We start from the raw sequence: 16,310 nt of genomic DNA, 5'->3' as shown, positions 1-16,310 counted from the left end.
ATAGATTGAACGGGAAGAACTACTTAAAGTGGGCACAACTTGTTAGGACTATACTGACAGGGAAACGAAGGACTAGTCATTTCTTGGTCACTGGACTACATAGAAAGGCTGTGATTAGTTGATCATTATGCTTAGGTAGTTGTAAAATAAGATAGCAGATTGATTTGATTAAGTAGACGTATTTTAACAGCCTTATGGTTCTATGAAATCAATCGAAGCTTTTGATTTCTCCACATAGACATGGTATCAGAGCTCCAAGAAAACTGATAGGGATAGAACCCTAATTTAGTCGACCCATTCATGATTTCTTAGCTGTTCGAGATTTCTCAAGCAGCAATCAGCAAAGGTAAACGACCCTTTTGTTCACGACTTCTGTTCATGTACGTATGTTCGCAACTACCCTTCTATATGAGATATCTAAAACAGTAATCAGCAAAGATTTCTTTTGTGCACTCTACATCTAGTATAATAATATGCACTTGTAACAAATGCGATCTGCCCTTTGTGAGGGACAGCACCCACTATGTGTGTAGAACCAAAGGTTATGTGGGGGCTCCTGAAGTTGCTAGGAGGGTAGGCTTCAGAAATTCATATATTTTTCCTTCAGAGTTCAAGTGCATTAAAATAGTGTCTTTGCATTGTATCATACAATGAAAATGAACCCCAAGGAAATTGAACTATTGGCAACAAGTGGGGATAAGAACTCAAGGGCATGGTTATTGGAACTTGGTTTAATGTTGGAGCATGCCATGGAATCTTGTCCCACATGGAAGGAAAGTTAGATTTGAACTCACCTTATAAAGCCTAAAGTTTGGGCTCTAAATGAATGATCCCATGACTTGGGGTTGGTGAGTGTGTGTGTTCATGGTCGGCTTGGTACACATATATATATAGGGTAGAGTTCAAAGGAGAACAACTGTGATTTACGCAATCATTTTCGATTTACCACAACATTATCACAGCAAAATCACATCATAAGAAGTCTTCGATTTGTCAAAGCATTATCACAGCAAAATCACATCATAAGAAGTCTTCAATTTGTCAGAAGTCTTCATAAAGATGGTGCTTGGGTCTCTTAGACCTAATAGGGGTTTTTGGGGGTTTTGGTTGTGTGTACACAGAGAGATACACTAGCTCTTCTGTGACCCAGGTCGTGTAAGTCACTGGAATTGCATCGCATGGATAGAGAGTTACGCAGGCAATCCAGTGACTTGTGATTGCACAACTCCCTGGACGGCCCTGACAGTCAATTTCAGTCGCAGAGGCATACGTAGATAAGCGCCTATCATATTTGGGCAGAAAACTCACGAAATTCTCTGCTTCCTTATCATTTTTCTCTCAAATTTCTATCACCAAAACATCGTTTGATTCCTAGATTCAAGTACAACTTGAATAATATTGTTTTATCATCTAGGCGGACATCGTTTACAGGCGAGATTTCTGTCTTAGGATACTGCGTGGATGCAGGCCTCAATCCGTTTCGATTCCTACAAAGAATCTGTAAAATCAAGTAAGATTGACAGATTTCTATAGATTGATTTGTTGTTTCAATGTTCATCCTTTAGATTTTTAAAAGAATTTCCCTTTTCTGTGGTTTTAATGTTTTATTTACATAAGTTATACATATTTTATCTCGATGATTGATAACTCCTAACAATGGTGAGTGGTTGTATATAGTATGGATGACAGTTGAAGATGCAAGAAGAGTAAACCTGTATAACTGCACTAGAAGCATTATGTTTGATAAGTTTGCCATTTGTGTTAGTGATCTCAAAAGGGAAATAGCATTTTGGAGAAGGTTTCCCAAGGCCATTAAGTGCAGCACCAGAATTGGAGTATAACACACATCAACAGTTTCATAATTCATGTACACTACAAATATTTCAAAAAAGTAATAGCATAAAGAAGGAATTACAAGAATGAACCAGAGCTTTGAGTAAATGATATTGGTATGAAACAGAAGTTAAATACAGAAACTGAAACTCCAAGATTATATTATGATCTCAATAAAGAAGTTAAGAGTACTTCAAATAGGAAGGGGATTGTAGAGCATACCGCTTCTACTTGAAGAGCTTTATTAGTATGAGCTGAAGTTCCCGATATTTCAATGAGTGCAGTGGCATCTGGACGGTAGGTATTGTCAGTCAACCCTTTGTCTGCAATGTAGCTTTTGTATCCAGAGCTCAATCCACCCTAGTAAAAGAAATATTTACCATTGTTAAGCATCAATTCCTTGAAGAATATTTAAATTCTGTAGTAATGTAAAAGAACACTATTACAAATTTCTAACTACAAATGCAAGAGAGTACCTTGAGAACAACCATAGGCTGAAAGATGGCAACAAACTGTGGTGGCTCTTTTCCTTGATATACTCGACCCTGCAGGAAGAGTAATGATTCAAAGATAAGGTTGTAACAGCATTGCAACAAGTTAAAAACCAATCATGGTACCTGCACTGCTCTTCCCTTTAGAGAGTTGGACATCGATGTAGCCAGCTGGTGAGCCACTTTTTGGTCCTCCTGAGGATAAAAAGAATCAAGAAAACATAAAAGTAAATTGTCAACCGATTAGGGCATACCTACTATTTCATATCCACCAGGATCACAAGTGTTGGTCAAAGGGTCCATGGCATATCAAATATTTTAAATGTTACGGGGATCATATGTTGATAAGTAGCCACATTCTCTATTCACAGGTGAACCAGTCTCACACCAAAGCATGAAAATCACCTAACATGTCACTCAACTTTCTTCCATTAATTTCTAACTCATTGAGTCAATCCATATGTAGGAGGCACAGATACACAATGGCCGAAATCACTTAAAACGCCAAAAAATGACTTTATGGTGAACTGAAACTTTTACGTATGCACCCGTAACAACTTAGAACATTAATTTGGTTTAAGTGCATTTTGTTAAGCATGTTTTTCTATCATAACTACACTTGCATAAACAATCTAGTATTTTGATCTTGCTATAATTTGTTACAAGAGTCGCAGGATTTATTCCTCTTGTAAGTTTAGATTTTTCCTTATCCACAACCATGTTGTCTCTATATAACTGGAATTCCTCTCTTAGTAATATAATCATATTTTTCAACCTCAATTACATGGTGTAAGACCCATGGCTCAAGGTTGAGGTTCCCAAAGACCTAAGTAAGCATCCTTCAATGACGGTGGTTCTTTTTTGTGTAAGCCCCCATCCTTGAGCCATTTCAGGGAACATCCCTCTCCCTTCTCTTTTTGTTCCATTTCCAGACAACACCATTTTAGGGTTTTTGTTTAGTTGAACAATAAGAGCACCCATTAATGGAAATGACCCTAAACTTTGATCACCAATTGCTCTATATCTATCTTGTTCTCATTTGCTTCTTTAGTCTAATGTGTTCATCCCTGTTGATGTATCATCTGATTGCACGCACATGCATTTTCATGAACTGATATTTTCATTGAACATTGGTTATCAATTAATATATACATGGCCATTTTTGTGTACCGATTGTATTGGATGTCTTTTACTGCAAATCCGATTCTATTCTAGGATATAGTTAATGTTTCCCGTTATTGAAGTTGGTTTGTTTAACAGAATAAATACTGTATATAACAGTAAAATAGAAACTTAGTTATCATCAGTGTGAAAAAGAAATACTTATTATTGTTTTCGTGTACAGCAGTGTGTATATAATGTGATTAGACCTATTAATGGAGACTACATCTTTCAATCAAAATGTCTAAGGCTGTTGATTTATGGTGCAGATTTTTCCTTCTCTGCATCTCTACACCATTAAAACAGATTTTGTTGCTTTTTGTGCGAGCATAACACGGCCATTAAAGGTTTGGTCTTTCATCATGGAAGGAAAGGATGATTCTATTACCTTATCCACGACAAACAGTTCATCTCACAGCAACATCAATACGATCGTTGCAGATCACTAATCACAAAGTAGAGGGAAAAGATTACATTGTCGCATTTAGTCCCCATGGTTATTTGTGAAATGGGGAAGATGAGCTACATTAGAGAAGAAGCCAAGAGACCCAATCTTGATGACCAAACAATTCAGTTATACAGATGTGGTTGATTAATTTAATGGAGGCCTATATCAGCTGCACAAATCTTTTCTTATAAACTGCCATGGTGAATAGGAAGTGATTCAGAAAAATAATTCAGATTAGAAGAATCCTTTGCATATCTTTGAAATCAAATTGAAACTGAACTTTTTACTGCCTTTTAGTTGTGGCAAGAACTTGATCGTTGATCAAATAGTTCTATGAAGCTGACTGCGAGAGGGCATCAATGATCAAACAGTTCAATCAACATCTTGAGAGAGAGTGAATTGGTTTACTGTCTCTACAAAACTCTTGCAAGTCAGGGGTCCTCATATAAATAGCATCTCTACCCCTTTGGGTAGAAAAAAGGTCTATGTACATCCTACCCCTCCTAGACCCTACTTTCAAGTGGCATGTACTGGGTACGTTTAGTTTGATTTCTTGTTGGAATTACATCTGATCTTGATGAAATATGGAAAAATTATGCTTAGAGGTCTAGCAGCACTAACCGGACGTCAGGTAGTACGCTAGGAGAAAGTCACTGTCATCGCTCTCTCCTTGAATCGCTTGAAAATAGTACCTAGCCTCTCGTCCATAACCAATCAGAGAGTCATGTTTGATCGAGAAGACTAATCCCACACAAGTCACTGCCACAAGAGAGACCAATAGAAAACAGAACCTCTCACTAGAGGATGCCAGGACTTTTGAGCACATCCTGGGGAAAGTACTCTATGTTGGCCTACAAAAAAGGGAAAAAACCCTGGTGTAACCATTGTAACAAGTTGGGGCATTTATATAACAAATGCTGGGAGGTTCATGAAAATCTGTCAATTAGAAGTCTCAAACCTATGGAAAACAGATGGTACTACTGATGGCCTTAAAAAGAAACAGAACGAGACACACAACAATGAGGAGAACATCAACATTTAACTTACCAAAGCACAACTCCTTAATTCAGCGAATAACTCAAAAGCATATATGATAGCTTGCACTCTTTCCTGTTGAGGTGCTGATTGAACAGGTGCTGATTGAGAATTGATGCTGATGTTTATTAAATAGGCCGACTAGTTGTCTCGCGTATGAGAAGCAGCAGCAAATCATGGCAAACGATTGATAGTAGCAACCATAAAAACAATAAGCAACAACATCAATAGCTTGAGGGGAAGACGCAACAATGACTAATGGAGAGAAGTTGTTGATCAAGAATTAGTCGATTGGGAGGTCCGCGGCCGAGAAACCGTCAGATTGATCCTATCAAGACGACTATGGCAGAAGGAGATGACTACAGCCGAAGAAGAGAAATTGATGGTTGAGGAAGACGATAACAGGAGACTTTCTCATGGAGGAAGACGATAACAGGAGACTTTCTCATGGAGGAAGACAACTACTACAGGAGCCAAGCCAGGAACCATGAAGAAAGAATTGATGGAATTCTTGTTATTCCAATGTAAAGGGATTAATACCCTATGTTATATATACAAAAAGGTTTCCTAATTCTATGAGAATCCAGCAAAATATGGAAGACTATATTACTCCAAACATAAAACATAACAATAAACTCTTTTATTAAAAAAACACTTGCAGAGAGTTCCAAATCAAGGATATGGGAGTCCTCAACTATTTCTTGGAATCGATTTACAAGATCCAAGGAAAGAGGAAATATTTTTGTGATCTCCTTGGAGAAACAAGTTTGCTTGGTTGTAGAGACTACAATTGAGCATAACTCAAAAGACGTGTAGAAAAATTGTTCTACTTGTCTCATACACAGTTAGCATGGGTATGCATGTTCATGCACACATCAATAGCAGTGCATTTCAATGTTGTCTATAGGATCCTAAGATATCTGAAAGGAACTCCGTGGAGAGGCCGAGAGGCCTACTATTAGGACGGTGTTGTTTTAGATAATTATGTAAATTAGAGATAATTATGTAAGCTAGAACAATTTAGCTGTAAATTAGCTAGATTGATTTTCTTTCCAAGTTGTAAAGATACGTTTCCTATCAAGAAGAAAACTAGTTGTGTATTTATATGGTACCTTGTAGAAGGGTTTAATACAAGATAGAGAAAAATCATTGTTTTTTCCAACATTACATGGTATCAGATCTGAACGACGGCAAAGGTTTCTGGTTCGATTGTTGTCAAGAGGACCAAAATTTACCTGCTGTGGTTTGTGCGACTAATTCCATCTACGTTTCTTCCCTTGTTGATTCTATCAAATTGTTGCTGAGCTGTTACTATTGATCGATGATTTCTTCCCTTGTGTTACCATCAACACTTCTTCAGTGTTGATCAACAGTTTTTGGGCTATCACCAAAATTCAAATGATGAATCTACCATACATAGCAATCTTGATCACACACAGCATAATCCAAACAATGACAAGAAGTTTGGCCAGACATACATCCACAAGCATCCATCTAAAGGAATAAATCCCTCCAACCCTTATGCATAGTCAAGAAGGACAGGTACAGTTCCTCATAATCATATTCCATCAAATTTTGATGTTACAGTGGCTCTAAGAAAAGGAGTGAGAAAATGTACAGTTAGATGTCCTATGCCTAACTCTGTCTCCCTACAAAACTTGTCTCCTTTTTCTTGTTTTATCTCACACCTTAATTATGTGGAAATTCCAAAGTCTATACAAGTCCAGAATGGAAGGAAACAGTTTTGGAGGAAATGAATGCTCTTAAAAAGAATCACACATGGGTAAAACTAGCTCTTCCACCCGGAAAAATGCGAGTAGGATGTAAGTGGGTGTTCACGATCAAGTACAATGCTGATGAAACGCTTGAAAGATACAAAGCTAGAATGGTAGCAAAGGGCTTCACTCAAAACTTATGGTGTAGGCTACACTTAAACATTTGCCCCTGTGGCAAAACTTAACACTGTAAGAGTTTTATTGTCTGTTGCAGTGAATTTAGACTGGCCTCTTCACCAACTAGACGTGAAGAATGCTTTCCTAAATGGGAATCTTGAAGAGGAAAAGGCTTCGAGACTGAGTTTGGTTCCCAATGCTTGTTAAAAAAAGGCCATTTGCAGTCTGAAGCAATCCCCTCGAGCTTGGTTTGAAAGATTTACAAGTTCAGTAAAACATCAAGGATATGCTCAAGGCCAAACTGATCACACCTTGTTCTGCAAAAGGAAGAATGGTAATATTATTACTGTTTTATTGGTGTATGTGGATGACATCATTGTCAGCCATGAAGGAATAGATACCTGAAGGCAAGTCTTGCCCGAGCATTTGAGATCAAAGACTTTGGGCCACTAAAGTATCTTTTCGGAATGGAAGTTGCAAGATCCAAAAAGGGGATCATTGTAAGTTAGCAAAAATACATCTTAGATCTTCTTTCTGATACAGGTATGACAGGTTATTGACACATGTAGACCCCAATAAAAAATTTGATGATGCTAAAGGCGATTTGGTTGATGTTGGAAGATTTCGATGTTTAGTTGGGAAGTTAATTTATTTGTCTCATACGAGACCAGATATTGCTTTCGCTGTCAATCTTATCAGCCACTTTATGCACTTTCCAAAGAAGATCCATTTAGAAGCTACTCACCGCATTCTAAGATATCTCAAGGGATCCCCCGGAAAGGGACTACTCTTTGAGGAAAAAAACTCAAAGAACTGTTGAGGTATATACCGATGCTGATTGGGCAGATTCGGTCACTAATAGACGATCTCTTAGTGGACTTTTGTGTGGGGAAACTAGGTGACTTGGCGAAGTAAAAAGCAAAGTTTAGTGTCTCGCAGCAGTTCTGAGTCGGAATTTCATGCTATGGCCAATGGAATTTGTGAAGCAATTTGGCTCAAGCGAGTATTGGAAGACCTTCAACTATTGTTGGCTAGTCCTATGAAAATGAAACTATATTATGATAATAAGGCTGCCATAAGCACTGCTAATTGTTATCACTCAAATAAGGCAATGTCTGTCTCATTAATCTAGAAGAAACTTTATGCTACTATATATACAAGGAAGGAACCTGTTTAAGAAAATGATATTAACACACTAAGAAAGAGAAAGTCTAATTTACTATATCTAACACACCTTCTCAAGTTGGAGCGGAGATGTTAATCATGCCCAACTTGCTACAAATAAAATCTACTTGTGCTTTCCGTAATCGCTTTGTCAGAATGTCTGCAAGTGGTACTAAATACTGATGTGCCCCGGTTGAATTGATGGAGGGTCTGTCTGAATTCCTACAACACGGTCTCTGATAAGATGGCAATCCACCTCAATGTGTTTGGTCGTCTCATGGAAAACTTGATTCTTGGCTATATGAATAGTTCACTGGTTATCACAATAAAGTCTCATCAAGTCGTCTGTAGTCACTCCAAGCTCTCTTAGGAGTCTCCTTACCCATGTCATTTCGCATACACATCTGCCATGGCCTATACTCTGATTTGGCACTTTAAAGGGAGACAACACGTTGTTTCTTGCTTTTCCAAGAAACAAGATTTCCTCCGACAAGTACAGAGTACCCTGTAGTCGATCTCCTGGAAATGGGACAACCAGCCCAATCAGCATCCGAGAAGCTGGATATCCTGCCATCTCCTTCTTCAGTGAATGCACCCACTCGACAGTGGCCCTGGAAAGAATAGAGCATCCCTAATCTTGGTGTGGCCTTAAGGTACCTCAAAACACGAAGTGTTGGATCCTAATGACCCGTATAAGGAGCGGACATGAACCGGCTCAAGACACTAACTAGGAATGATATATTTGGTCGAGTAACTGTCAAATAGCTTAACCTTCCAACAAGTTTCCTGTATCTCTCAGGATCTTTCACAAGAGTTCCATCATTTGGAAGTAAGTATCGGATTGTCCTCTCGTTTACACCCCAATAGACCACAAGCGGTACGCATATTAAGAACATATTTTTCATTGAGATATAATAATCCTCTCTGGAGATCGAGATATGATGCAGAGGCATCCATGTTATTTTCAGCCAGTACAAGACCAGCCCATTTTATGTCCCCGGCTCACCTTGGTTTTGATTCAGACTCTTATTTTGGGTTCGAGACAATAAAAAGGGAGTATAATTTTTCTGGCAGCCCAAAGAAGATTAAGATTCTTTCTCATTAACGCTTCATTAATAGTCCTTTAATTGCTTTCCAACTTTTGGTCTTTCTTTAGTCTTTTCATTTTTCAAGAGTTATGTTTATCTTCCAGCCCTACTGGAAGGCAACTTTTTTCTAATAATGAGTTTACAATAGCTTGTGAAGCTGTTTTCAGTGTTCATACACAATAAGAGTCGATTCTTGATTGTTGCTAGTGTGGTGCTGTTGCTTTATCACTAGTAACATCAACCTTCACCAATTTGGTTAATCTTGGTGGTGTTTAAGGACTTTATCCTTGATCTAATCAGATTGTTGGTCTCACCCTAGTCTTATCCCTCTTTTTACCCATCCACCTACGCATCAACTGGTATCAGAGCAAACCCAAGGTTGCCCTCGGATTGTGTTCTTACTTCTTATCATCTTACTAGTTTCTTTCCTCCATAAAAAAAATCATGGCAATTCCTCATGGTATGACCGCAGAAGAATATCATAATTTCAGGCGTGATAGACAAATTGAAGAACTTCAAAGATCTGCTGAACTCATAACTCAACAGCTTGCAAGACTGCTGGATGACAAACAACGAAGTGATTCAACTGACCCTAGCCATTATAGTTCAGATGAATCTGGTCAGTCTTTTGTTCACAGAAGGAAGAGTTAGAGATGATCTTAGAGATGTCAAAGCAGATGCTCCAGAATTCCATGGAGGATCAAACCCAGATAATCTTATTGAGTGGATGATGATATCGAGAACCTTTTCGATGTCAAGGGGTATTCTGATGAGAAAAGTTACAAAAGTTGTTGTTATAAAACTTAAAAAATATGCCTCGTTATGGTGGGAGAACATGAAAGCCAAGTGACAACGAAGTGGCAAGTCTAAGATCCGGGCTTGGAGAAAACTCAAAGAAACTACTCAAGGAGAGATTCCTTCCAGATTCTTACAAGCAAGATCTCTACATCAAGATAACCAACTTCAAACAAGGTAATCTTAGTATTGATGAATACACTCGTGAATTTGAGCAGCTTGTGTTATGTAGTGGAATTCAGGAGAGACCAGAACAAACTATGGCTCGTTATGTTGGCGAATTGAACCATGATATTGCTGAGAAACTTGAATTGCAACCTTACTGGTCCGTTGAGGAGGTTTGCAAGTTAGCTTCTAAGAATGAGAAGCATGCTAAGAATAAGAAGGCAGAAAAGGCAACTCCCAAGCCATTTTCAAAGTATAGTAGTTCATTCCAGAATCCTTTCTATAAAGAAAACCCACCGAAAGGTGAAAACTCAAAACAAGACAATGGTAAAAGTCCTACTAATGTACCAAAGAAGAAGTGCTTCAAATGTCAGGGTTTAGGACACTTTCAAGCTGAATGTCCTAATCGGAGAGTCATGACTTTGAAGGAGGTTGAAGAGGTTCACGTTGTAGGAGAAGACGAGATGCCAATCTATGATGAGGAATGTTACTTTGAAGAAAGGGTTAAACCAGGAGAGCTTCTGGTGATATGAAGAGCCCTCCATGCAAAAGAGGTGGATCCTAATGACGAGCAAAGGGAACAGATATTCCACTCAAGGTGCACGATCAAGGGGAAGGTATGTAGCCTTCTTATTGATAGTGGTAGTTGTACGAATGTTGCATCCACAAACCTTATCAATAAACTTAGCATTCTGACCTCATCACACCCAAATCCATACAAGCTTCAATGGCTAAATCAGGGATCTGACATGAAAGTAACCAAACAGGCCTTACTCTCATTTTTCTATTGGTAAGTCTTATCAAGATCAGGTTCTTTGTGATGTTATACCTATGGATGCATGTCATATGTTGCTTGGAAGACCTTAGCAATATGATAGACAAGTTTTGCATGATGGTTATCAAAACACCTAATCTTTTGTCATGAATAAGAAGAAGATAATCCTCGAACTGCTACCATCTACCCTACTGCAAAAACAAAATGAACCAAGGTTGGTTACTATAGCTGAGAAAAGTCTATTTATGAAGAAGCACGAATAGAGAGAGCTATTTGCAAAGGTAAACCTGTTTATGTTTTGCTACTAGTAGGAAACAGGTTCGATGATGATGAAACTCCTTTGCATGCCGTTGTTCATCCGCTTTTAGAAGAGTTTAAAGACGTTTGTTCTTCTGATTTACCTCCTGAATTACCTCCACTTAGAGGTATTGAGCATCATATCGATCTATTTCCAGGAGCATCCCTTCCTAACAAACCAGCCTACCGATGTGATCCAGAAAAGACTCGAGAACTACAACGCCAAGTCCAAAAACTCATTGACCGTATTTATGTACGTGAAAGCATGAGTCCTTGCTCTGTTCCAGCTTTGTCGGTCCCAAAAAAAGATGGGACCATGAAATGTGTGTTGATAGTATAGCCATCAATAATATCACGGTCAAATATCGCTATCCTATTCCGAGGTTGGATGATATGCTTGACGAACTTCATGGCGCCAATTTGTTCTCGAAAATTGATCTTCGGAGTGGGTACCACCAGATCATAATGCGTGAAGGAGATGATTGGAAAACCGCATTCAAAACAAAAGGTGGGTTGTATGAATGGTTGGTAATGCCATTTGGACTTTCCAATGCTCCTAGTACTTTTATGAGGTTGATGAATGAGGTTCTTAGACCTTTTCTTGGTGATTTCCTTGTTGTATACTTTGATGATATACTTGTGTACAGCAAAGGTGTAGAAAAACATACTCAACATTTAAGAAGAGTATTTGAAGTGTTGGGAAGCCAAAAACTCTATGGGAAGTTGGAGCAATGTGAATTTTTTTTCTCCAAAAGTGATCTTTCTTGGTTATGTTGTATCTAAAGATGGAATTTCGATGGATGAATCAAAGGTGGCAGCAATCAAATCACGGCCAGTACCTTCAAGTGCAACAGAAGTAAGGAGTTTCCATGGCCTTGCTTCGTTTTAGTTTAGAGGAGGTTTGTCAAGAACTTCAGAACTATTGTTGCACTTCTCACTGAATGTATCAAACAAGGCTCTTTCGAATGGACTCAGTCTGCCCATAATGCATTTGAGAAAATCAAAGAGTGTTTGTGCACATCACCTATCTTGGCCCTTACCAGATTTCAACCAATTGTTTGAGGTTGAATGTGATGCAGGTGGAGTTGACATAGGGGCTGCCTTGGTAGAAAATAAACGCCCCGTAGCCTATTTCAACGAGAAATTGAATGAATCAAAGAAGAACTATAGTATGTATGATAAGGAGTTCTATGCTATTGTACGTGACCTAGATCATTGGAGTCATTACTTAAGGCCAAAACAATTTGTTCTACATTCTGATCATCAAGCCTTGAAGCATATAAATGGCCAAAACAAGTTGAATCCAAGACATGCAAAATGGGTAGAATTTCTCCAATCATTTATCTTTGTTTCAAAGTATAAAACAGGGAGTTCTAACATTGTTGCAGATGCCCTTTCAAGGAGATGTGCCATGCTTACTGTTCTTGGGGCAAGAGTGCTAGGCTTTACTTTCATTAAAGAATTGTACCTAAATGATCCGAATTTTTCTAAAGTAAGTCAAGAATGCAAAGAACAAGCTTGTGGTTCTTATTTCATACAAGACAGGTTTCTTATCAAGAACAACAAACTTTGCATTCCTAAGAGATCCATAAGGGAGCTACTAATTAGAGAGGCTCATGGAGGAGGATTGGCTGGTCATTTTGGCATCAACAAAACCCTTGGTGTATTACAAGAACATTTCTACTGGCCGCACATGGAAGGTGATGTTATTGCTCTTATTGCGTGCAACATGTCATCAAGCTAGAAGCCCGTTTCATCAAGGGTTGTATACTCCATTACTTGTTCCTTCTCAACCATGGAAGATATTTCTATGGATTTCATTGTGGCTTTGCCTCGTACTCAACGTGGGAAAGATGCTATAATGGTTGTGGTGGATCGTTTCTCCAAAATGGCACACTTTGTTCCGTGTCACAAAACAGATGATGCCATTCATGTTGCTGATTTATTTTTTTAAGAAATTGTGCGTCTTCATGGATTCCCTAAAACCATAGTTTCTGACAAAGATGTCAAGTTCTTGAGTTACTTTCGGAAATCATTGTAGAAGTTATTAGGCACCAAGTTATTGTTCAGCACTGCCTATCATCCGCAAACGGATGGACAGATGGAGGTAACTAATCGAACACTCACAACCTTGCTAGGAAGTATGGTGAGCAAGTCCTTGAAAGATTGGGATGTTAAACTTTCTTTTGTTGAGTTTGCTTATAACCGATCTCCAACTTATGCTATTGGATGCACACCATTTGAAGTGAACTATGGAGTGAATCCTCCCACCCCTATTGATCTAATACAACTGCCTAAGGGTAGTGAAGTTCACTTTGAGGCATCAACTCGAGCCAAAAAAATGCAAAAGATTCATGAACAGTCAAAGCAAAGATTGAACATGTCAACGACTTGTACAAGAAAAAGGCCAACAAGCATAGCAAGAAGGCTCTCTTTAAACCTGGAGATCTCGTGTGGTTGCACTTAAGGAAGGAAAGATTTCCTTTAAAAAGGAAGAACAAGCTAATGGCAAGAGGAGATGGACCATATAAGGTGTTGGCAAGGATTGGAGATAATGCCTACAAACTAGAGTTACCTAGGAATACAAACATATCAGCAACTTTCAATGTTGGATATCTTTCCCCTTATCTTGAAGATGGTCCATTAGAAGATTTAAGAGAAAATCCTTCCCAACCAGAGGAGGTTGATCAGAGGCATCCGTGTTATTTTCAGCCAGTATAAGACCAACCCATTTTATGTCTCCGGCTTACCTTGGGTTTGATTCAGAAGGCAGCTTTTTTTAATAATGAGTTTACAATAGCTTAAGTTGTTTTGAGTGTTCATACACAAAAGGAGTCGATTCTTGATTGTTGCTAGTGTGGTGTTGTCGCTTTGTCACTAGTAACATCAACCTTCGCCAATTTGGTTAATCTTGGTGGTGTTTAAGTACTTTATCCTTGATCTAATCAGAATGTTAATCACACCCTAGTCTTATCCCTCTTTTTACCCATCGACCTATACATCAGGATACTTCTATTCCAAGGAAGTAACGAAGCCGTCCAAGATCCGTAACTTGAAACTAAATGTGTACGAACTGTTTCAACTCTGAAATTTCGATGCTATCATCTCCGATGATAATAATGTCTATATGAACCACTAGTATGATTCGTCGACCGTAATGGTGTCTAAAGGACACATAATAATCTTGGGAACTATGAGTCATACCAAACTTTTGGAGAATATCTGAAAAATGTCCAAACCATGCTCTAGGGGACATACAATGATCGTCATAGTCGACATACCTTTGTGGTCTCCTCCTCAATAACAAACCACGTGGTAGTTCCATGTACACCTCCTCAAGAATGCCATTAAGAAAGGCGTTCTTGACATCCAAATAAAGAAGCGACGAATGATTAATGGCAGCGAAAGCTATACAAATGCGAACAGACGACATTTTAGCATTCGGGGAAAATGTCTCCTCATAGTCAACTCCGTGGGCTTGAGAATAACCCTTTGCAACTAACCGAGCTTTCAACCGATGCAGAGAACCATCAGGATGAAGTTTCACCGTGAATACCTACTTTGTGCTTGCCACGAGGAAATTGTTCCAAATCCCAAGTATGATTCTTTTGAAGGATCCATCTGTTCCTACATTGGAAACCATCCCGGTGATTAAGAGCCTCAGTTCCTAGGAACAAAATGGCTATCAATGGTTGTGGTATAGGCACACGACTCGGAAGATAGGTGGGAGTAAGCAAGATAATCCTGAATGGGATATCGGGTACGAGAAATAATCCTGAATGGGATATCGGGTACGAGTCCTTGTGCTTTATCGGAAGGCAATTGGAATATCGGGGAGCAATGCACCGGGTGGGTCACAAAGCTCGGTATGTGGTGGTAGAGGTGCATCAGTTACTGGATCAGGGACTATATCAGTAGATGATGATGTTTGTGTATCAGGTGGTGGAACGGGAGACTCATTAGAATCATGATGCACAGGTAAGGTCGTAAGGACTCTTGGGTCTCATGCACTTGTCTTTGGTGATGTCGAACATACACCTTGGTGAACCGAGTATCCACCGGATCTATCTGAATAATGGGATTTGATGCTAGTATAGGGAGGCAAAAGACTAGAGTATCAGAAGATTCAAAAGAGTTAGGAACAGGATTTGCCGACTCTTGAGCACTTCTTGTAGGTTTGAAAAATGGACTCGACTCATTGGAAGTGACATCAGCACATGTGAAATATCTACGAAGGGTTGGACTATAACAACGATAACCTTTTTGGACACACAAATACCCAAGGAACACACACTTGATAACACGTGCTGCAAGTTTATTATGTCTTGGACGATGATCACGAACATAAATACACATCCAAATACTTTAGGAGTCAATGGAAAAGGAGTGCCTCTCAGAAGTAGAATGAAGGAAGGTGTCTCCCCTTTAAGGACAGAAGATGGTATATGGTTAATTAGATAATTAGTTGTAAGAACCGCATCAGCACAAAAATTGTGATACACTATAGTGAATCATCATAGAGCAAGCCACATTCAGCAGATGACGATTCTTTCGTTCAACAATGCGATTTTGTTGGGGTGCATATACACATGAAGATTCATGTATAATACACCAAGCAAAGGCTATTTCCCTTGATTTGTTAATGAAAATAAGATATTGATTTTCTTTGACCCACAACCGCTGAGGTAATGTGCAACTTGAAGTATATATGCCTAGTTTTAGAAGTTGGTAATTGCATGTACGTCTTGCAGTAATGTTAACTATTTTATGATAGGGGGAGCTATTAATTTACAGAATGAATAGGTTCTTTTTCTCATGCATGATAATCATCATTATTATTATTATTTCTGAATTTTATTTTCTTGACATGTTGTAGATGATGGAAAGCTACAAGCAGAGAGGGGGAATCAGGTGAATTTTGGGTCATGTTTTATGGGTATGCTCCTATAGGCAAGAAGGTAGCAACTGAGGATGATATAATTCCAGAGAGGATTCCTGCCAAACTTTATTAGTACAATCCCAGCTTTTAGTTCCCTGTGATGAATTGAGGGGGTCAATAGTATCAGATTGAGACATGATATGCCTTGATACTTAGTTGCTCGCTGAGTTAATTGGGGCACAGCTATGTACTCATCATGTTAAAACCTGTTGGAATGTAGGCTTCGG

General features: G+C 38.8%; 1 protein-coding gene and 1 long non-coding RNA gene across 2 annotated transcripts in view; one reads left to right on the top strand and one right to left on the bottom strand.

The window, feature by feature from the left end:
• The window catches only part of LOC112517987 (villin-3-like), a 40,983-nt gene that overhangs the window by 10,166 nt on the left and 14,507 nt on the right, over positions 1 to 16,310 (bottom strand). Inside the window, exons 11-13 of the mRNA XM_025125463.1 lie at positions 2,451 to 2,519; positions 2,310 to 2,378; positions 2,056 to 2,193 (exon numbers count right to left, since the gene is read on the bottom strand). Coding sequence (XP_024981231.1) covers positions 2,056 to 2,193; positions 2,310 to 2,378; positions 2,451 to 2,519 — 276 coding nt within the window. The remainder of the gene's footprint in view (positions 1 to 2,055; positions 2,194 to 2,309; positions 2,379 to 2,450; positions 2,520 to 16,310) is intronic.
• The window catches only part of LOC112517988, a 21,448-nt gene continuing 6,301 nt past the window's right edge, over positions 1,164 to 16,310 (top strand). Inside the window, exons 1-2 of the long non-coding RNA XR_003069771.1 lie at positions 1,164 to 1,510; positions 16,021 to 16,155. This is a non-coding gene — a long non-coding RNA (uncharacterized LOC112517988). The remainder of the gene's footprint in view (positions 1,511 to 16,020; positions 16,156 to 16,310) is intronic.

This window comes from Cynara cardunculus, assembly GCF_001531365.2.
Source record: "Cynara cardunculus var. scolymus isolate 2C chromosome LG 9, CcrdV1, whole genome shotgun sequence".
In the NCBI taxonomy this organism is placed as follows: domain Eukaryota; kingdom Viridiplantae; phylum Streptophyta; class Magnoliopsida; order Asterales; family Asteraceae; genus Cynara; species Cynara cardunculus.
This window is presented reverse-complemented; position numbering and strand designations above follow the sequence as displayed.